General features: G+C 38.5%; 1 protein-coding gene, 1 long non-coding RNA gene and 1 other non-coding gene across 3 annotated transcripts; 2 read left to right on the forward strand and 1 right to left on the reverse strand.

The window, feature by feature from the left end:
• Positions 1–16: 16 nt before the first annotated feature.
• sacm1la (SAC1 like phosphatidylinositide phosphatase a) lies at positions 17–18,743 on the reverse strand. The gene is made up of 20 exons (XM_044139174.1): positions 18,164–18,743; positions 12,905–13,002; positions 12,602–12,676; positions 12,366–12,493; positions 11,667–11,816; positions 8,870–8,929; positions 8,758–8,791; positions 8,558–8,659; positions 7,835–7,920; positions 7,665–7,751; positions 7,501–7,569; positions 7,343–7,422; positions 7,002–7,100; positions 6,784–6,922; positions 6,095–6,164; positions 5,921–5,993; positions 5,754–5,847; positions 5,473–5,565; positions 5,335–5,392; positions 17–1,148 (listed from the first exon to the last, which is right to left on the reverse strand). Exons 1-20 carry the CDS (start codon positions 18,190–18,192, stop codon positions 1,012–1,014), a joined length of 1,761 nt encoding a protein of 586 aa, XP_043995109.1. The 5' UTR covers positions 18,193–18,743; the 3' UTR covers positions 17–1,011.
• A 135-nt stretch (positions 18,744–18,878) lies between these two features.
• Positions 18,879–23,175, forward strand: LOC122843993. The gene is made up of 5 exons (XR_006372807.1): positions 18,879–19,300; positions 19,713–19,766; positions 20,548–20,592; positions 20,878–20,908; positions 21,801–23,175. It is a non-coding gene; the product is annotated as an uncharacterized LOC122843993 (long non-coding RNA).
• Positions 20,634–20,702, forward strand: LOC122844293. Its single transcript, XR_006372856.1, has one exon. It is a non-coding gene; the product is annotated as a small nucleolar RNA SNORD52 (small nucleolar RNA).
• Positions 23,176–23,483: the final 308 nt, after the last annotated feature.

The raw sequence follows: 23,483 nt of genomic DNA on the forward strand, positions 1-23,483 counted from the left end.
AACACATTAATCATGCTGGTTTAAACATCTGGCATGTTCTGACATATTTTATTTTTTTGTTTCTTGTGAAAGAACAAAAACTGAAACAATATTTAAGACATTCATCCTATGCTGTTGATTCCAACCAGCAATCTCATGCTAAAGACAAAGCAGCAGAAATGTGTTTTTTCTTTCCTCTTTGTAACGGTTCTAAATTAATTTTTATGAATCATATAGAGAAATTTTTAGAAATCTATTGGGTCTCCTTTTACACTATTACTGCTCAGTTTACTTCATGTTTCATATAAGTATTCAGAAAAAAACAGGACAAGAATACTTTATTTTAATATCACAAGTAAGCAATGTTTAAAATATAAATGAATAACCTCAGTTTTATGCAGGCAGCACAATTTATGGCTACGCAAATTAAGATAGTACTGAGGCCTTTGACAATATCAAATGTTCTCTTAATGAAACGTCATGGGAAGACTTTTACTCATATAGTAGGACCACATATTTATATTTCGCACACAATTTTGTAAATTTTGTTGCATTCAAAACTTTGTGTGTATACTTTATATAGTGTTGTTCTAAATGAAATACAGCAAATACATTTAAATATCTTCATGTTTGAGTCGCCACACCTTGGGGTGACAATTCAGGGTTAACAACATGATATCCCAGTAAAAGGTTTATAGCATTTCAACAGAAAATCCTACCCAAAAGGAATGAAACAGTAATGAATTACAAGAATTATTTGTTTTTATCAAAGGACAAACCAAGACAATTATAACAATCTAGTGAAACAAGAATTTTGGAATGATTAATAATGATTAATATAGGTACATAAATGTACAGAATGATTCACGGTTATGAACACATATTTGAAGAAGGTTGACTTCGTCATCAACAAACATTAGAAAAGCTAAAGTCTGGAGAACCACACAGAGGAGTTTACATCAGATCGGTGAAGATGAAGTAGTGGAGCACCTATTTGACTATGTCTCACCTCCCTCACACATACATATACACTTAGTCCATCTTTTCCTTGTGAACTAACTTCGGGGCGTCAACAAAATCTTGTCCGTTAAACAGGATGACAGTGGCTGTGATTGCACTGGCGCTCCCCCAGAACATTACATAAGCAAGAGTCTCTGTCCATGTGTCACCTAGAAGACAAACAGCATTTACATCAGCCATTTTCCGATGGAGGAGATTTCCTCAATAATGTTATTTGTTAATATTATTTTGTTTGTTGAAGTACTGCAGAGGGAATACGGTACATACTTCTTTTATGAAAACACAAAATTTTAAATAATTATCCAAAGTCTCAATTCAAAACACAATATAAGGACACAGTTAAAAATACCAATAAAGCCTTAGCAAAATCAAATCTCAGTTGGGTTGAAGACCAATGAGTAAAAATAACTTTTTAAAAGGATTTTAAAAGTGGACCGTTAAAGGTAGTGATGGTCTATCTGAAGTCAGGCTTTGAGGCTTGTACTGAGTAATAAGGGGGCGTGTCCGATGAAGCCCCGCTTCGAGGCTGGTGTCGTCTTGTTGAAAACCACGTGACTGACAAACGATGCCTCACATTACATGGGTCACGTGACTGCTTCAATTTGCGTGTCGGTTTTCAAAATAAAAGCGTGATGAGCCGCTGCTTGATCGCATCAGATTTGTATTAATGATTTTGATGATGTCACTCATCAAAATGTAATGTTTGTTACCAGTTTTCTCAATGGTTGATTATGGTATATTTTGTGACTTTATAATTATGTGTTTTTATTATGTAAATCATTTTGACACTGGATTGTTGCTGAAATGTGCTACACAAATAAACTTGATTGAAAAGGAGCCAGCAAGACGAAAAAAAATCTGACATCAAGGAATACTTGAGATGATTCACTCACAAGATTCTTAAATAACAATAATTAAACCTTTCACCTCTAAAATTCTCACCTTCTTGAAATTTCCACTATTTCTTTGTTCTGCAAAAATATATCAGTCTTACACAGCAGAAACAGACTTAAAGCTGTTGGAAAAGTAAAATCCTGGCTGATGAGTAAAAATATAAGGGATCACATCAGAGCCAACTAGGAATCCAAGAAAAAGAGAATTTTTGAAGAATTTAAATTTTTCAGGAAGCAAATCAAAACTGAAAGAAAACTGTCTGCCCCAACAAGCACTGCACTCCGAATGCACTAAAACAAACGTCTATTGTTCAATCAGTCGGTGACAAAAGAAAACAGTCACTGACCCTTAAATATGTCTGTCTGAGTGACAAGGCCACAGTTTCAGCAGCAGATGTCACTAGTGAGAAATGAATGACGCATTGAGTGATGAACTTTTGGGCAAAGCAATGGGCCGGGAAGCTTCATTGCTTCATGAGGCTTCATTTGGCCATCACTAGTTAAAGGGTCTGTCCAATGTGCAAAGATAGAGGGTTCCATATTTAAAAACACAAACAGAGAAGACTTTGTCCCCTCTAAGCTTCCATTTACAGGACATTCAGGTCTGCTAACCAGGAGCAGCTGGTCAGCAGACCTGAGTGACCGAGAGAGAGTGTAGCGGTGGAGAAGGTCTGTTAAATAAGGCAGGGAAAGGCTGTTTAAAATATTAAAAATAAACAAAAGGTAAGGCAAAACCCAGACAGCAAGAGATGGTAATTTTGAATTGTGGTCAAAAAGGTTAATTTTTGGTTAAGGTTGATGATTGACGGTGGATCAACCATCAAATAAACATCCAATTTTAGCCAATTAACTTGAAAAGATGTCATTGAATCAATGTTGTTTTATGATTGAATTATTATAATTGAAATACCAACGTCTCACCCAGTGTTTTTCAACACAGGTCCTAAAGGCACACTGCCCAGCAAATATTAGACATTCCCCTACATCAGCACACATGATTTCAGTTGATGGCTGATTAACAGAGTGTTGCAGTAATCTGAATGGGATGTGTTGAAGCAGAGGAACATCTAAAACATGCAGGTCAGTGTGCTTTGAGGACCAGGGTTGGGAAAACTGGTTATGTTGAATCAATGTATGCCTTTTTCCTCCTCAGTACATTTCTATACATTTTCTTCCCCGTCTGTAAATATTATTACTGACAGTGCATAATGTGTTGATACAAAAACATCTACAAGTCACTACAAGCGGTGGTGTGGTTCACCTCCCCCTTTTTATATTAGAGGTATGTCCCAACCACATAGCACCTTCGCAGCTGGCTTGTTTGCATCCTGCTTCTGAATTAAATTTTACTCTGAGAACTTCTGCAGTAGGTTTGGTGATTTTACTTTTTACTGTGTTTATTGAAAAATTACTACATTGTTTTGTGCCTATGCTGCAGGTCGATAAGCAAATGTGTATATATGTCAGCTAATATTAAGATAGATATTAATGAATAATCATTGGCATGTTCTTATTAATTTAACTGTGACCATACAAGTGGAACCATTGTATACAGTTTCTATGTCTGTTCTCAGACTCATAACCAGTACATTAATATTTCAAAGGTTTTCAAATGGCTTCATTGGGACGTGATCTGCAGCTCTCGCTGGAGCGGTTCGCAGCCGAGTGTGAAGCGCCTGGGAAGGCGATCAGTGCCTGCCGTCAAGCGGGCGCTGTACCTGACTGTCGTTGTGAAGAGAGAGCTGAGCCAAAAAGCGAAGCTCTCAATTTACCGGTCGATCTACGATCCCACCCTCATCTATGGTCATGAGCTTTGGGTCATGACCGAAAGAACGAGATCGCGGATACAAGTGGCCGAAATGGGTTTTCTCCGTAGGGTGTCTGAGCTCTCCCTTAGAGATAGGGTGAGAAGCTCAGTCATCCGGGAGGGACTCAGAGTAGAGCCGCTGCTCCTTCACGTCGAGAGGGGCCAGTTGAGGTGGCTCAGGCATCTGGTCAGGATGCCTCCTGGACGCCTCACTGGTGAGGTGTTCCGGGCACATCCCACCGGGAGGAGGCCCCGGGGAAGACCCAGAACACACTGGAGGGACTATGTCTCTCGGCTGGCCTGGGAACGCCTTGGGATTCCTCCAGAGGAGCTGGAAGAAGTGGCTGGGGAGAGGGAAGTCTGGGCCTCCCTTCTGAAGCTGCTACCCCCGCGACCCGACCCCGGATAAGCGAAAGAAGATGGATGGATGGATGGATGGAGGTTTTCAAATGTTTTTTCCTCTTTCTAACTGGCCCAAACCATCACCATCCTTACTCTTATTGTGTTTTTCAGCTGCTGCTCTGCAGTTTGACCCAAAGCTGACTGATGAGGACTACAGTAAAACTGGCTTCGTTATGCACCAGAACAGGAGGAAGGCATCAAGTATCCAAAGTGACACCAATCAGAGTCAAACTTGGATTACCCCAACTCATACCGTTTCCCTGGTTCATAGAGTACCAGGCTTAACCTCATAGATGCTGTTCTTCCATGGACAATAGAATTTTGTTCTGTCAGCCAAAAATTAGTCAAATATGTTTACATTTCTTACCAGTTTTCCTAAATAAATTGCAATATTAATGCCATGTTGTAAATTCTAAGTTTGTGTACACACCTTTTTGGAAATATGGTAATGTAAGATAATTTTGAACAAGATAATACCATACCAACACAATTGTGTGTTTAACACCAGTGAAGAAACTTTTAATGGTATGTTATGACGTAGACCAGGAGTGCCCAAAGTCGGCATCCTGCATGTTTTAGTTTTCTCCCTGCCTGTAATAATAACCTTTTCAGCAGGTCAATTTTCCTCTTAGACCCTCTAATGAGCCATTATTTGATCCAGGTGCATTAAACCAGAGGGAGAAATAAAACATGCAGGATGCCGGCCCTCGAGGACCCACTTTGCGCACCACTGATGTAGACCTATCAGACCAAAAAATGCACATGAATCAATATTGATTCTTTAACTTTGATTCAATACAAAATCAACACAAACGTGCATGCAGATCCAAATTCAGATGATGGTTGAATCAACATTGATATAGTGTTAGTTGTGGTTGAAACCCTAACGTTGATTCAACATGCAAGTTACCGACCACTTTCCAAATCATTCCAATGTCAGGCTTCAATGTGGATTCAATGTTTCTGTCTGACTATATTTCAATGTTTATTCACTCATTTTGCTATCTGGGATAGTCTCATCAAATGTCTTTGGTAATTCTGAGCTTCACTACTTTCACTATTACCACCATGTCTGTTTCTTTGGTGGTTTGATCCACCTAAGTGACACTTCAGCGTGTGTGGACCTGTCTTGCCATGGCGTGATGTCAATTTTCATCCCCAGTAATACAAGAGTATGAATGTTAAGCAGCAGGAACAAAATGACAGCAATGTTCACTTTGAGCTATTACTTACCAGCCAGAAGAAGAGAAACGATGCACATGGAGAATGCAACCAGCATGACGATGGGAAGCTTCAAAGACAAAATAGAACATTCAGTGTGTGAGAACACTCAGATTTTTTATTACTCCGTGAAAACACTGATGCACTCACTGTTAGGAACTTCCAGTCCTTCTTCATACGAAGAGGAGTGGGTCCCTCTGACTCATCAACAGCAAAGTTACCCAGGAAAAGGTCAATAGCATCCTAATGGGAAAAACAGCTGCTGGAGATATCCTTGTTTTTCTTTATGTATAAATCTATACTTAAGTTTTGACTCAAAAACACGTAGCATTTGTCTTAGGTGATAATTAACTTTTAAAATCTTTTTGGAAGAAAAGTGTTATACAAGGCATCTTTACTTTGATCCATAATAAATTGTGTCACAGAGGTACCTGTCTGAATCCATCTGAAAAGTTGTTTTTGTAGTAGCGAATCATGGAGTTCCAGCCATCCATCAGCAGTCCCCACCTGGTCCTCTTCCCTGTCCTGCTCAACAAATAACATTAAGGTCATATTCAATCAGTCTGAAGATGTTTCTGTTGACAGATGTTTGTTTTACCTCGTAAAGTCTGTTTTTAAAGCTCCAGTCCCAGCATACTGCACAGCGCATGCATTGGCATTGTCAGCCCAAGCTGTTAGAAAGCAAAAATAAAACACATGAGGACACACTAAAACTTTACAGGATGTACTAATCCCACAAAGCCTGCTGATAGTACAGCATGTATTGTCCTACCGTTTTTGTAGACTTTTTCAAACTCGGCCTGCTCTTCAATGCGCTGACCCACATTTAGAACTCCCATTCTCTGTTAAAGAGAGAAAAAGTATGGACTCAACCATTTACCATCACTACTGATTTATACAGAATTGGTTTTTCACACATTTAAGGACCAAACACATCCACAGCTTCATTTTTCCCCATTAAACTTAGATGCAGACCTATCACGACAATAAATTTTGCTAGGAAATAAATTGCCCCAGAAATGATTGAAATAAACAGTGATATTGTTGTTCTGAGACCATTTTAAAGTAATATAATAATAATAAAGCAAGAACACATTCTCAAAGACCAATAAATTCTAAATACTAAAGAACATTTAAACACTGGATGGAACTGGAATACATTTTCAATACCCCAAATAAGTCAACCAACAACAGAAACAAAAAATAAAATGAATTATGAAGTCTCTGTAAACAAAATTGTCCTTCACAAAGTGGCCCAAGTTGAGAGTAATGCACCAGACTGTTGTCATCCAGTTTTTGGTAGAAAGGGAGAGAGAAAAAACAATAAATTGTGCAAACGGCGATTATTGACCTTGTTTTAATTAATCATGTAATTAATTGATTTGCTGAAAACAAGTGCCCCTTTCACCAAGTTATTCTTTTTCTTAAAAAAAAAATTAAATAAAAGAAAGGTTAACATACCTGAAGCTGTGACTGAAGTGAGCGTCTGGCCAGCAGGCTCTGAATGACATTGGTCCTGTCTAGGCAGTCCATGCAATTACTTCTGAAAACTCCTCTCTGCTGGGTCAATATCTTTCCATCCGAGTTCACCATAAAGTAGCTAGACACACAAAAAATGCTCAGTACTCCTTCCAGTAGCCACCTTGAGGTAAACTACCAACAGGTGCTAGTCCAGCTACCTGTACTCATCTTGTGTCTCTGCGACAGCATCCACTAGGATCTGGAGACGGTCCCATCTCATGTGACTGCACTCTTTGTGAAAATCGAAGGCCAAGTAGCTAAGGATGTAATGTTAAAAGTTGAATGTTCATTTACAAATGCAGGTAATCTCATACTTCAAAAACAATAGGATAACTTTAATTGCTTCATTAGACATTCTGTTGACACTGAGTGACTATAAAATATGTACAAACAACAGTAGCTGTGTTTTCAACATGTAATAATTAATGTGCTGTCCTTGATTAAATAAATTTGACTTGAATTGAAAGTGAATGTAAAACTGAAAATGGTCGACACTTACTTGAGCATACCGTTGTTAAGACCAGAAGACATCTTGGCAAACTCCTCTTCCAGTGGCTTCTCTGACCCTTTTTGATTCACCTGGACAAGAGTCCAAATTGCCTTCAAATATGTACAGTTGGATCATTCCTAGCTCAGTGTTTAATAAAAGTTCCTCACCAGGTTCAGAACAGTTTGTTTTCCATAGATGAGTAGTTGTGAGTCAAAATGCCTCTGGAAACCATCCATCTGTGTACGGTGATCAAATGGTTAACATCAGATTCTGACTTCTATTCTAGTTGAAGCCTAAGAAATCAGGCATATGAGAGAATGGCAGCTCTTACGTGATTCATGGTTTTGCTGATTACAGGTTTAGGCTTGTACTTCAGATTGGGCCTCTGGCTCCAGTAAAACGGCATAGAGCCTCGTGTCTGTGGATGAAAGTACCTTGTAAAAAACTATTTATATGCAACACCTTTCATGAGACATTACAACAGTCAGAGAACAAGCCTACCTGAACAAAGGAAGCCTTTGCTCCCTCATACAGAACTATCTGCTCAGTCTCCACAAAGTTAGCAGCGTGGCCTTCAGAGTCAATACCTGTTGAGACAGAAACATTTGTCAAAGGATAGAGGAGAGGATAGAAAATGGAGTCCCTCCTTCCCATTGCTGCTCACCACAGCAGTGGTAGCAAAGATTCAGTTCTAGAAACAGTTAATTAATCATGTGATTAATTGATTTGCAGAAACAGTTCTAGCTAGTTTCTGCATTGGACTTCTACCTTCAGATCTGTTTCTTTGTTATTGTCTCTGCTTTTTTCTTTAAAATGTTATCGTCATCCAGGTTAGACACATCAAACAACTAACATTTTGTTCTTCTTGTCATGGACCACAATGTCTGGCCAGTCTGCAGCAAATAATTATTATGGTAATAATAATATCCAATAGATGGGAAGCTATGAACTTCAGCCATCAATATGAAGGCATAACTGCAAATATAGAGCCAATAAGGACCATCTAATACATATCCACAAGTAAACTAAAGCATAACAACTATTGCCATTTTTATTATTATTGATTAGTAGCTGATAAACCCGCTGGATTGATTGACAAATGCCAAGTCAATATGGCACCTACATTTAAACTCGGGCATTTCTGACAGGAACATATTGCCTTCCCTTTATTAGTCCAAATGTTTCACAGTTTAATCCTGCCAAGCAATGATTTTGCATGTTCACCTCTAACATAGTATCTCACACCAGCCCGGAAGCAGCTTCTCCTGGAGATGAGGATCCACTCAAAGATCTTCCCATTTATACGGCATGGCTTCATAACAATGACTGGAAGAAGAGGGTTAAAGAAAAGCTTGATCTCTGAGCTTCTGTTGGTCAGGTCATTTTTCAACAAAAACATTCAGGATTTTTGGGGCAAAGGATACATCCATGAATAACAGGTAGTGCAAATCTGTGAAGCTACAGAGAAACAGTGGTAGTTAGAAAATGTGAGTATAAAAGTGGTTAAGATGAGTGAAGCCATGTGACAGCAGTTACCTCAGGCTGTCCAGCAAGTTCTCTTAAAAGGTTACCATTCCAGACAAATCTCTGATCTGCCTGTAAACCACAAGAAACTAATTGTTAAACCATTCACCATTTAACACTTCTTTTATCCATCCATCCATCCATCCATTTCTGTTCACCCTTGTCCCTAATGTGGTCAGGAGGGTTGCTAGTTCCTCTCCAGCTACGTTCCGGACGAGAGGTGGGGTCACCCTGGACAGATCGCAGGTCAACACAGAGACATACAGGACACACAACCATTCACACACACACACACACACTCACACCTAGGGAGAATTTAGAGAGACCAGTTAATCTGACAGTCATGTTTTTGGACTGTGGGAGGAAGCCTGAGAACCCAGAGAGAACCCACCATGCACAGGGAGAACATGCAAACTCCATGCAGAAAGATCCCGGGCCGGGAATCGAACCCAGGACCTTCTTGCTGCAAGGCAACAGCTCTACCAACTGCGCCACTGTGCAGCCCCACTTCTTTTATGACATGCAAAAAAATATCAACCACCATTTCAAACCTTTTCCCACATGCACATTTAAAGAAAATATGACAACAAATTTTAACTTTAAACAACTGCAAGGGAAACATTTGTCAGTTTGGCCTCGACACCAGAGGCAGCAGTATCATTTCTGATGCTTTGATCTTAATTTCATTATCTTTGCCAGCTTCCACAAGAATCAACTTTTTTGCTGGCAAACTGTCTAAATACCTTATTTAGGGTTTAACCTTTATGTTTCTGTGCAAATTTTGACATTTTGGTGTAAATGTGTTTTGTTCCATGTTATTTTGCCTAAAACAGTCTCAGTGCTGGCTCTTTTGTTCAAACTGAAAGCACTGAATTTTCTTATTGTTTAAAACAGCACAGCAATTCGTCACTCACCCCTGTGTTCAGGTATAAAATCCTCCTACTCAAACACACACCACCTGAAGGTAAATTAGGAGTGGGAATAGGTGCGGTGAGCAGTGATTGATTGTAAACCCTGGGAGTGATATTAAGACCAGTTGCGGTTTCTGCTATTTGCAACATGGGCAGCCCCCCAACCCCTTGAACTTGCAGGGAGAGTTCACTGGGAAGTTGGAAAGGTGGTTCACTCAGGGTGCCAAACAGGCTAGGACCACCTCTGATTAAAATTAAATCTTTCCTAGAAAAGTACATTTTGGCTTTGCCTGCAAATCTGTCTGTACTTCTAGAAGTACCATCCCCCACAAACACAGATTTCTAAAATGTATTTTTGAAGTTAATTGGAAAACATATGTACATCTCTGGAGTTTGGAACAATATATTTAAAATATTAGTGTTGAATAATTTCTAATTGCATTTACCCTCCAAAACATTATGAAAAAAATCAGTTGGCAGTTCCATCTGACTGCTGCAAGTAAATGAATGAAATTAAATAGGCTTTACTCTGACACTTGATTTTGCCTTTGTTAGCTAATGTATGTGGGTCATTTTTTAAGCAGAATAGAAAATGTTAGGGGATGCACAGTGCACTGTAGCCTTGCAGCAAGAAGGTCCTGGGTTCGATTCCCGGTCCGTGGTCTTTCTACAAAGAGTTTGCATGTTCTTCCTGTGCATGCCGAGTTCTCTCCAGGTACTCCGGCTTCCTCCCACAGTCCGAAAACATGACTGTTAAATTAATTGGTTCTTCTAAAACAGGGGTGTCAAACTCCAGTCCTCGAGGGCCGCAGTCCTGCAACTTTTAGATGTGCCTCTGCTGCAGCACACCTGAATAGAATAATTAAGGCTCTGGAGAACTGGTCTACACAAGGTGGAGGTAATTAAACCATTTCATTCCAGTGTTTTGTACCTGTGGCACATCTAAAAACTGCAGGACACCGGCCCTCGAGGACTGGAGTTTGACACCCCTGTTCTAAAATCTCCTTACATGTGTGTGCATGGTTGTTTGTCCTGTCTGTCTCTATGAGATTGATTGGCAACCTGTCCAGGGTGACCCTGCCTCTCACCAGGAACGTGGCTGGAGAGGCATCAGCAACCCTCCCAACCCCATTAGAGACAAGGGTGAACAGAAAATGAATGGATGGATGGATGAACGAATGCTTATTAGCTTGCTCAGCAGATGAGAGTTTATCTGAAAAGCTTTTAAGCATAAAACAAGCAGAAATATTTTATGTTTAATACCATTGATGTTCCATTTTTAATAGTCATCATAGTGTGTTCATTTTCTCAGATGTTCTTGGAGCTGCCAAAACTCCAAATACCTCAGTATTCAAAGTAGGTAGATTTGATATAGTCATGTATGTCATAAATTTATTAAATTACTAAAAGGTAGGGCTGTACTGATTCCTTAAGTGATTCAAGTATTATTAAAATTCCTCAGGGCAAATTATCTGCCTTGAAGCTTTGTTAAATTATGTCTCATTATTTAGCGCACCATGGTACAGCCAGGTGATTGATTATGTTGCACAATGCTCTCACTTCCGCCTCTGAGCTGCTGCTATGCTGCAGCACTAAGGGCTGAGTGCTAGCAGCATAATATCTAATTTTTAAGTTGGTTCCGAGAGATTTTTTTGAAGGACATTAATGTCCGGATTAGTCGTTTTTTGGGGGAACAATAAGCATCCTTAAAGTGACCTTTCTCCTCCTGGAGAATATAGTATGATGATATGTCCTGTTTATATACAACACACAAAAATATAAAAATAATGCATTTCTAGTCAACCTATAAAAGCATTTTTAAATGAATTCAAATGCTTGACTTACTTTTAACAAAAATGTACAAGCCTTTAGTGCAAAAATTTGTAATAATCATTTACCCTCTCCAGCAGACTCATCTCCTGGAAGTCAGGACTGGTATTGGCCAGTCGCTGCAGCGTGTGTGTTAGGTCAAAATCAGTGCAGAAGTAGAATCCATCTGTATTCAGCACATTGCTAATCATAGCCAGGAAGGTCTTATTCTCCTGAGACTAAAGCAGAAAAACAAACATGGTTTCAGGATACACTTATGTACTCTGGGACAAGTACTAAAAAATAAATAAGAAATTTTTTTTTAATAAAAAATAAATTAATTAATTAAATCGTAAAAAATGTCTATCCACACCCATTTTGTTTGGGTCACAGAAGTAGCAGCAGTACACACATGTACAAACGTATACGCAAGTAAACGTACATACACGTTTTTATATATATATATATATATATATATACATACACATATATATATATATACACACACACACATATATATATATATACACACACACACATATATATATATATATATGATCATATGCATTTATGCATGATGTATATGATCATGCATCTTAACAGCATGATATACATGCTATACAAACAGCATGCATATCATGCTGTACAATACATGCGTTTTGATGAAACAAAAACAATTTTCTACACTTGCAGTTTTTCCAACTGCATAAATTTATATTATTGTCAAACCTTTGAGTCTAAAACAGGAGGTTGTTTTGGTAAACTACAAAAGGAACAATCTTGCTAACCTGGATCTCTGAGAGATGTAGCACCGTCTTCTTATAGGATATCACATCAAAGTCCACAGCCTTCCACACAGCATGCCCAAGGAGGTTGCCTACATTCCTCTTCCTGGTGATGACAATCAGGTACATCCCTGTGCAGTGAACGTTGTAAGTCAAATCGCAATCTTTTAGAAACTTTAAAGACATGCTAAACAGGACATTTTACGACATGCATACTGTAGTTATCATTAGTCACATACCTGCTACCAGACGAATAGTTCCCATGATCCCACAAATAGGTCTGGTGACAGCAGAGGGAGGAATATCATTTCTACCTATGAAACCGTGAACACAACAGGGAAGAAGTTGAAGAGAAATACATCTCCCTGTATATTATGTCCTTCTATTCCTTACTATTAAAAAATCGTTAACTGTTCACAGAATCACAGAGGTCTAGCCAAGAAGAGATGGCCAACAGCAGCTAATCATTAACTACATTCCCACCATAAAACATCCTGAAGCAATACTATAAAATCAGTGTGAGTACACTACAGATGTTCTACCTGTGAGGGTCATCTCGTTTGAAACCCGGTCAATGACCAGGACGGCATCAGCTCCTTCATCACAGGCCTCAATGAAGAACTTTTCAGGGGTTGTGTGCCTACAAAAACAAGTTGAAAATATTTGAAGACTTCAAATTCATCAAATGAAATGTACAAGATTCTCCAATATCCAACTATACAGTTTGGACAGGTTGGTAGACATTCACCTGCCCATAATTTACATTACATAAACCTATATAAATGTAATATGATCAAGAAAACACAATAATTAGATGGTCAGAAGCAAAAACAGAAATCGATAAACTGACATTTAGTCCTAGTCAGAAAGAACTTTCACATTCCCTTCTCTAAGCTTGTCTTCCATTTTATGTGAAGAAAAGGGGAATCAGCTCTGTTACCTTGGTAACAGAGGAGACCTGTTTTATCTAGATGTTTCTCTCCAGTGCTAGCCGCTACATCACAAAACCTTAAAACAGGTACAACACAGATTTATACAAAGTATAAACACAAGAGTCCATCTTGTTGATACAGTTGCATTTCCTCATAACTCATGTGATCCAGTTGACTTGAGTCTGAACTTCTTTTTAAATCACTGGCTCTGCTGCTGCCCCAAGAGATGACAGTAGAAGAGCTTACACTCAACAACAGACTTGTAGAAGACATGCGGAAAACCTTCATGGACCTTAGCTTCCTGTCTGCTCTGTTCTTTCTTAACCATGTCTTCACTGTTGAGTCTCCAGTTCAGATTGTTGTTGAAAAGAACACTGAGGTATTTATATTCCTCAACCACCTCCACTTCCATGAAAGAAAAAGGATTTAAAACAATGCTCTCCTTCATTTTGTTTACTTTCAAGATAATAGTTTATTAATAGCTCTTGCCTATTGTTGCTGACGTCACATAGGGTCGCCATCTTGGAGCTCATAACTCACTAAATACCAACTAGATTTTCAGGCTTTTTGCTGGAAACCCTATTCAGACAGCAGCCATCACAGCTACATGTACAAGGACATAATTTAAGTATTTTTCAATTGGATTGACACATGGTTGAACATATTTAAATATTCTTAATGGGGGAACAGAATATTCTGATAGTGATGTATGATGAGCATTTTACAAAGCACACTGCCACTCAATTTTTTATATTGCACAAAATAATACAAATATATATCAAAACAAAAACGGGAGATCTGGAAGGTATCTTACTTTGATAGTGTAAAAGAAATAAATATAAAAGAGTCTTTTACACCTGTGTATACTGGTGAATATTATATAATATTGTTTTATTTCACTCTTTTGTCAGGTAACCTAAATCACTGTTGGGGAATAATTAAAACTTTTTAAGATTTACGAAATCTCTATTAGGCTTCATTGCTGGAGCTGGACCCTGGTATACACCAAGCACTATAGCTAATATTAGCTGGCATTTCGCCAGTTGTGCTCCATGACCTTACATGACAAGCTATGACCCTAGAGTCTCACAAACTGTGGTCTGTCATATAGTCACTGATCCAAGTGATTGTTGAGGCCTCCTCCTGTGTCTTCTGAAGTTTCTCACAGAGCAGATCAGGCTGCATTGTGTTAGATTAGGGGTCCCCAAAGTGGGTCCTCGAGGGCCGGCATCCTGCATGTTTTAGTTCTCTCCCTGGTGGCACCAACAACCTTTTCAGCATGACAATATTCTTCTTAGGCCTTCTAATGAGCCATCATTTGATCCAGGTACGTTAAACCAGGGAGAGAACTAAAACATGCAGGAGGCCGGCCCTCGAGGACCCACTTTGGGGACCCCTGCTTTAGATACACTGGAGAAATCAAAGAACATGATCCTCACAGTATTGCCGGCTTTGTCCAGACAACAGTGGGTTTGTTGAAGAAGGTATATGATGGGGTCTTCAACTCCATAGCAATAATCAAACTGCAGGGGGTCTTGATATGTGCTTCTTTGCTTACTCAGGTGGGCCAACAGGAGTCTCTCCAGGACCTTCATGAAGTGGGATGTCAGGGCAACTGGTCTACAGTCAATAACTCAAAAATGACTTTTCTTCTATACTGGAGCCAAGCTGGATGTCTTCCACAGCAACGGAATCTACTGTGGGGTCAGGCTAAGGTTGAAGAGATCTTGCAGAATCCCACAGAACTACTCTGGAGCTTCAGGCCTTCAGAACTCTGGGGCTGACACCATCTGGACCTGCAGCCTTGTTCTGGTTGAGTCTCTCCAGCTGCCTCTTCACCTGACTTATACTTAATAATTGACAATAAATCTAATCTAATATAATATAATCTAGATACAGAAATGTGGGACGGGGAGGCAAAGGGACCAGCAACATGTCCTGATCTGGTTGAAGACAAACTTGTGGAAGCAGAAGAGTTCATGACTGAGGTGGAAGATGGAACAGCTGAGGTTCGACAGGAAAGCTGTGGGTCAGAGGAAGGTGGGATGTCCGTTTGTCTGGGGTCAGGAGAGGATGATGATGATAATGAGCTTGTTCCCCAACTAAATCTGTTGAAAAAAATGTGTTCAGCTCATTTGCTCTGTCCAAACATCTACCCATGCGATTCTCCCTTTGGTTGAAACCTGTGATGTGATCTTCATCCCTGCCCACACATCTTTTATATAATATTATTCTTGTGAGTTTATCCTCCAGCTTCTCCCTAAATACCTCATGATTGTGGTGATCTTCACTTTAAGCTGCTTGTGGATACTCTTCAATAGCTCCCCATCTTCCTGTGCACAGGCTTTTTTGTTTGTTTAACTGCTCAGTCAGATCATTGGTGACCCTAGGTTCCTAAATAGGGAAGCATCTCACTGTTCTGGTTTGAATGGTGTTGTCCACACAGAAGGTCACACGCCCAGTCAGTCATTGATGTCTTCTCCATGTGGCTGGCAAAGAGCAGCCCAGTCTGTAGCCTCCAAACAACCCTGCAGGACATCTTTAACTTTCTGTGACCACTTTTCATTACAGGTTGTCTGTGAATAAGAGGTTTATTTTCCGAGTAGAGTAAAATAAGGTTGTGATTTGATTTTCCCAGAGGAGGTCTTGATTACACATATGAGGAACTAGGTAATGCTTGTTTTTTGCAGTAAGTTTGCGGTCTCAAACGTTTTGGTGGTTCGCCACCAGAAGGATGTACCAGCAAGTGAAATTGGAGGCAAATTTTGTGTCAAAAGAACATGGGCCTCTTTGACTCCAGTGAGCTCACGGGGAAACAGGCTGAAATTGTATGCTGTACCAGAGCAGGTTATGAGTATTAGAAGTTTATTTCTAACTGACTGAAAGAAGCTCAACTTGACTAAAACAAGCTGCATATATGGCCAAACAGATGTAATTAAAGTTTTTAAGTCATATTAACTAATTTAAAGGCTGCGATTCATAGATTTTATCATCCCAAATGGGAAATCTTTTTTTCACAAACCAGCTCAATTCATTCTAAATAAACATGAACTCTCTTATGTTCAAGTTTGGTTACTGATGATTTGAGACTTAACAAGACTGACAAAAACGCCAGAAAATATATAACAAGTTCTGTTTTAATTTCCTGATCAAATTAAAAATCTGGTTTTTTAGTTGTTAAAGTAGATATGCCACTAAAGCTGAAAAACCAAAGCAGATTATGAGCTCATGTAATAATAGTCTGTCCATTCTGCTCATGAGCTAAACAATTCCTCATGAGTCTTTATTACGAGTAAAGGGCAGAGGTCCTAACCGATGGCTACTCAATTTATAGCAACCTTGAAGAACTTCTTCTTCACACAGAACAACAGTATGATCCCTTTCACAGAGACCTCAATTTCTATCATTTTGGCAAAAAGATGAGCTGAGCATGCCTGAACTGAGTTCAGGCATTCAGGGAGTGGTGGCAGCCAGAGGCTGAACAGCAAGAACTACTGAGGTTGAAGAACAAAAAAAAGTAGAGAATTATTGTGAAAGTTATTTGTTTGTCATAAAGAGACAAGACTTTGTCTCTATTTTGAATTGTTTAGCATTCATTCCATATAGTAGTGCTATATTGACTCTTAAGATGGTGAATGAAAAAGATGTCTGCCAAATTAGCAATGATAGGAGGAAAGGTCTGTCTAAATTCTTTTTTCTAATTATGAGAGAGTCCGGTAAGGTCATTCTGAAGACTACTGCTGAAGTGCAACTAAAGGTATCCCACTATCTGGTAAACTATGGGGTGCACCCATCTTTTCTTTCGACTGTGTACTAGACAATCACAGAAACCCGTTTCTCATCACTGTACAAATCAGGGGAACCAGAAAACATGGCTGAAAAGGTTTACTTTGTGTTTCTAACAATATCAGAATAAATTTTTTAAGACTTCCAAAATTAATACTTAATATTTTAATAAAAAAATTTTTTTTTGCTTTTTCAATTAGAAAAAGCAAATTGAAATAAAAACCATTGTGAGTTAATGATGAAAACAAGCAAGGCAGCCAACAGTGGAAATCCCTAAAGCAGTTACAGTAGCACAACTGCTCTTTGTTGGTCTTGCATAATATACACCAGTCTCCACAAGCATGCACTAAAATCGTCACAACACTCTCCTAAACCGAGAATTTCTCCAGAACCGGTTATTTCCAACCAACTGATAATTGATTATTTATTTAAAAGGGAGTAACATTTAGCTTTAAACTAGTGGCTACATCCTCCACACCATCTGTGACATGAGGTCCGACATTCAACTTCTTTAGGTTGCCTAACCCTAACCTACTGCAGAGGGCAGAAAATGAGGGATAACAGGTAGGACTGGATGACTCACACTGAATGGAGGTGTATACTACTAAAGGTGTGTCTTAAGAATAACACCTTTGTTTGGTCAAAAAAAAAAAACAAGGCTAACTGTCAACGGACAGTTACTCATAAAGCCTTTTGTTTTATGAGCGACGAGTGGGTATAGGCAAATCACGAAAGACAGCTTAACACAAACATTAAGCAAGAAGACACTCATTTCTTTTCGGTGTGATGAAGATTATGGACATGATTGATAGCAACTATGTACACCGCACACACCAAATGCTTTCATTAATCTCAGCCTTGTGTGTACTTTTCATTATAAATAAGTGAAATGCGAAGCTCAGATGACTCCTGCTCTGAATTTCGATCCTATCAGCAAACTTCAGACTGCCCTGCTGAACTTCTGCTTCAGTATTATCTTCGTTGGAAGCTCTTATCGTTGGAAGCTTCGTTTTTTTATTAAAGTCAGACTACAACAATAACTGCTACTAGGATAATTACCAAAGTTAAACGAAAATTACTTACAAATTGTATCTCTCATAGGCGGTCGCCATTTTCCTTCAGAATGGTTGACCTCAGTGACGACAGCATATATAGTTGCTTTCCTTTGTGTTGCCAGTTAAGTGTCTGAAAGCAGCTTTCCCGTCCAGCCCAGCACAACCTGGCATCCACACAAGGTGTGAGGATTTTTGGTATTTGTAGTTCAAAGCGACTAGAACCCTACAACTCATCATGGATCCAAGTGAGTTGCGGGATCCGCATGTTTAACACATGGTGGCACAAGGTTTACACGTATATGAGACTGCTATCTTTGACTTTGCTGCTTTTGACAAAAATGAACTGTGACTCCTTCATTATCATCAACCTCAGTTGTACTTCTTGTTAAATACTATACAAAAATGCAAGTTCAGTCATATACATCTGTATTATCTTCATGAAAGACTTGAACTGGTACTTCATGCTCGTTGTTTCATTCAATAATACAAAAGCTAGAGAAACTGTAAATTTTGTAAGAAATTGATTATGTTGTAGCCTCTTTTTGTTGGTTTTCATGTTGTCACTGCAAGTAAGGTCCTGCTGGTGGAGTCGGGCGTCCCCGTTTTCATGCCTATGGGCGTCACAAGGCTACGTGTTTTAATCTTACAAGTCGGCTGTTAAGAAGACGTAAAGTAGTAAATAAGAAACTAGATTAGGTTATGGCATTTATGTGACGTTTTATAGTTTTGAAGACCCCAATTACACAAAAGACAAAAAAAACTTGTTTAAAAAAAACAACAAAAAGACCCTGGCATTCCATAGGACACCTATGACTTTTGCTCTGAGAGGACCCTCGTATATAAACTTCTGACAGCCATGTTTTAGTCTCTGTCCTTTGGTGTGAGATAAGGGTATGTACGGAGAAGTTGTTCAAGCTTAAAGTCAAAGCAGAGTTCTAATCCTGTGTGATGCATTGCTTGTGTAAAACACAACAAGGACCTTCGTTCGGGTTTCTATTTCTTTTCACTGCTAGCTGAAAGAAAATTGCACCATGTGCACCGGCTTCGCGGTCCGAGCACGTGGGCTGGCAAGGACACAAGAAATGGAGGCTGACCAAATGGGGGTTAGTTGATAATCAGTTCATACAACCCGGCTGATTCTGAAGAACAAAGCAACAATCATGAGGTATTCCTAATAGTAGAGAACTTTATCCTTTATAAAACGTATTTTTCCATGTGTCTGTACGGAAAGCCTTGCTCACATCACTTCATGTCTATGGCATTAGTTAATTAGTTCTTAAACTGGATCGTTCACAAAGCCTCCAGTGAAGTAGAGCAAGCCTACTTCACTTAACGTCAACATAGATTCTAATTGAAACAACCTCCCCTTTGTGTTTCAGCTGATGATCCAATTGTTAAAAATGGCTTTACTTCAGATTGTAAAGCTAAATTTGTGCTATTTTGTTTTCAGAAAGTTTTCTATGTTTTATAGTACTCTTTTCAGTTATAAATCTGACTTTGTAAATAAAATGTGGGATTTGATGCGAATTTTTGTAGTTGCAAACTAAAATATCTAATCTGTCCCATATTTTCTACAGCATCAAGATGGATGCTGAGTGGCTGATGGTTAAGTCAGCAGTTATTAGTTGATGGTGAGTTATAATGAAATTTAACATCAGAAGGGCTGGGCAATAGTCATGCTGTTCATACTTATATCCTACATTACATCGATAGAATACCTTTTCTTTGTTGTTTTTTTTTTTTATTGCCCGTAGTTTGCAAGCATTTTGGGGGGGGTTTATCCTTCCTATTATGTTTTTGTGTCTGGAGAAAATCCATGTACACTCAAATTCTTGGTTTTGTTTTTCTAGTGAAAGCTACTTAAAGCTACAGAAAAACTATGGCTTTAAATGTTTGTTACAACTGTGACTTTGTCACGATCATATGGTATAAAACAAATAATTTGTTTTATAAATTAAGACAAACTTATACTATTTTTCAGTGTTTACCCTAGTATTAACAAAGTTGAGGTGTATTGTCATAATGCTACTCTGAACGTCTATATCTTAAACCTTGGAGCCTAAAGTCTTGTTCTCCCCTCTTTGTCAGGCATTTCAGCTGCAGTGTTTAATGAGAATCACATCTACTGATGTCATGTAAATTGCTCCTGTATGTTAGCCCACAGTTTCCAAGACTGCTTCCATAGTTACTGGAGAAAGGTCCTGTACAAATGTAACTTTACATTTGAATATATTGCCCAGCCCTACCACTGAATTATGGACTGTATTAAAATGCTGTAGTGATGAGTCATTAGACTAGAGTCTCTGATAACATGGTGATGCTATTTGAGATTGCACTGAATATGCATCCTGCAAACTTGCAATCCAAACTGATTTAGTAAAAATTTATACTAATTTATTATGATTATTTCAGGCACCTGTTTGGTGATGTAGCCATAGACGGAATGTCTTGCTTCAGGTAGGCCTGGAATCTACAAGCCTTTATTCTATTGGGTTAAGTGGAATGATGATCTTTAGACTAGAGTCTCTGAAAAAAAACATGAAGTTGTTTTCACAGTACACTGACCACATAACCACAGCTTAATTGCATGCTTTATCCATTAACTGCTTGTGTAGATCACTGTTGGCAATCTTTCAGCATGTGTTTACAATCAGCTTGCAGTTAATGGGCTAAAATACCTATTAAATCACTATAGTCCTTTTTAATTAGAATATATTTACCTATTTTAGTTTCTCCTTGTAGATCATCTGCTGTTGTCCATGGGGATGTTTAGGTAAGTATGTTAACATTAAAGTCTGTTTTAATAGTAGAATAAAATTACAACTTGTGTGGAGAACTTGTGTTCTCCTGTGCAGTCATGGTCACTTTTAGCTTTAAATTCTGATTAACTCAAATCAGAATTTAATGCATTGCTATATTTACGGCAATCAACATTTAATCAGTATTTACTGTAATAGACTTGACACCGAGGCCAGATTGCTCCCCCATGGGGAAGTAGAGCAAACCTCCGACAAACATGGTTATATGGTGAAGGTAGTGAAGCTCACCCATTTTGAAAAATATTGTGATCAACAAATTGTATGCATTCGATGGCATACAGATGAAGTCATGCAGACCTATGAATCAGGTATTCTGGAGCAGGGATGTGGCTAAAATATACAGGGCAGTGGCCTTTGATAACACTGCATTCATTCTGAGTAATACATTCAATTAAATATTTTTATATTTGAGTTTTTGTTTTACACTACAGAATTATACAGTGCTTTAAAAAATGGTTGAAGTAAATCACCTTTGTATGGGATGCAAAGCATCTATGAAACAGTGACTGCTCCATGGGTCTGATTGGTCAATGATGATGCACTTATTCGGTTCGACTGATGTTAACTGAAGTCTACTCGCAGCGCACTGAGACAATCAAGACCGCTGGAGTTTAGAGGAAACTGCTTGTTGAACATGTCTTTAGTCTCCTGACTGGCTGCAGAATAAGAATAGACATTAGCACACATTGATCAGTTTCAGTTCTTGTACAGAGGGATGTACTCAACCAAATAAGATTTCTTATTTTAAAGTGGGATTATAAGAATATTGTTTTTCAAAGTTGTAACTTCAGTTTCCAAACATCTCCAAGTAATACATTAACTTTAATGATTCTTGTCTTCTTGCAGGAAGTGAACTCTGAATGAAGCCTAAAGCTTCACTGATCGTCATTCTGGTTATATACAAACTAGAGGACTGTTTCACAAATCCAGGATAGCGGATTAAGCTGGGATTTCCTGGATATCCTGTATTAATTAAGCCTCAGTTAATTGAGGCTTAATTAATTGACCCCAACCCAGTGTTACAAGGGTTGGGGTGATTTATTTTGGGAAGCTTGCATGCTCCAGACCAGGCTGGCAGCCAGGCTTGGTTAAGCCTGGAACCTTTTCTGTTCAGTCAGCAGTCACAGCAATCAGAAACCAAGGAGTTTTGTCCATGATTCCGTTTTCTTATCTGCATGTACAGTTTTTTTGTTGTTGTTGTTTTTTTAATTACCCTGCATTAAAACACCTCTAATTCATTTTGGTATTCAATCAGGTACTGTTATTTTTACAGTATACCATTAGAAAACACAATTATCAATTTTAAAATGACCTATATGGACTCTGCATGGGTCAAACTGTGTTTCTGAAGAAACTTTCTAAAGACTGCTGTTCTATATGAAACAAAAATGTAAATGCCCCATGTCAAATATTGTTGCCATGTGGAGTTAACTGTAAATGAGCATTTGCTGACATTTTATTGTACAAAAGTAATATTTCTCCTGATTTTTTAATCCAACTTGCTGTCAGTGAGCATTACCCAGTTCATGGGTGGGGCATGTCCAGTGGGTGATCAGACAAAATGAGCAACAGCTGGATAATCCTTGGACTGGGTACAATAAAAGGCCACCCCAAAATGGAAAGTTTTGTCACAAGTCATAATGCCTCAGATGTCTCAAGTTATGCAGGAGCGTGACATTGGCATGTTGGATGTAGCGACTTCCACCAGAGCAGTAGCTGCATGGCTCAATGTCCATTATCGAACTATAGGCCGTTTAAGAGTTTGTTTCTAACAGACTGGCCCTCCTGCAAATCGACCTCATCACATGTCAGCCATGTGTAAAAACTCAGAACAAAAGCATCACAACTTAAAGGGGCAGTTAACTCCAGGTAAAATTAAAGACGATACTTCCCAGATATTGCATATTGTTATATTTTATTTTGGTCTGTATAAATATCTAGAATGTGGAACAAAACAGAGTAACATGAAGGAATTTGCTGTCAGTTCAACATGTTATAATATTGACTTTCTCTGTTAATTTATTAGGTTATAGTTTTTTTAATTTTTTTTATTTGTGAAAATCTCATGATTATAATGCGAATAATTGGGAAATACATATTTTAGGCTAGTTACGTATTCAATTGATCTGCTATTGTTCACTCTAGTAACAGCAATTTTTCTTTTGTATGATATACTTCAATTTCTCATGAATCTCAATAAAGATTTGTTTGTTTGGTGTGAGGTCTGGTGTACGCAGTTTATTTGGAGTAGCATTAATGGATCTGTGATTGATTTCTTTGGTCTCTTGAAGAAATCTGTTGACGCATATTCACCTAACCTTCAGGTGTCCAACCTGAAGGTTGTTTCACTTAGCTTAAGGTGAACTTTTTTTTAATCAACTTACTTAAATATATCAGAGTTAATGGTTTGTTATTCTTGAAGCAACAATTGTTTTTCAGTGTATGTTGATTGTATGTCAAATAAACACTACATGTCCACACCACACAGTGCATACTTTGCACAAGGCAAAGTATGTGTGAAATAAAGCC

Source organism: Gambusia affinis, linkage group LG14, assembly GCF_019740435.1.
Source record: "Gambusia affinis linkage group LG14, SWU_Gaff_1.0, whole genome shotgun sequence".
NCBI lineage: Eukaryota > Metazoa > Chordata > Actinopteri > Cyprinodontiformes > Poeciliidae > Gambusia > Gambusia affinis.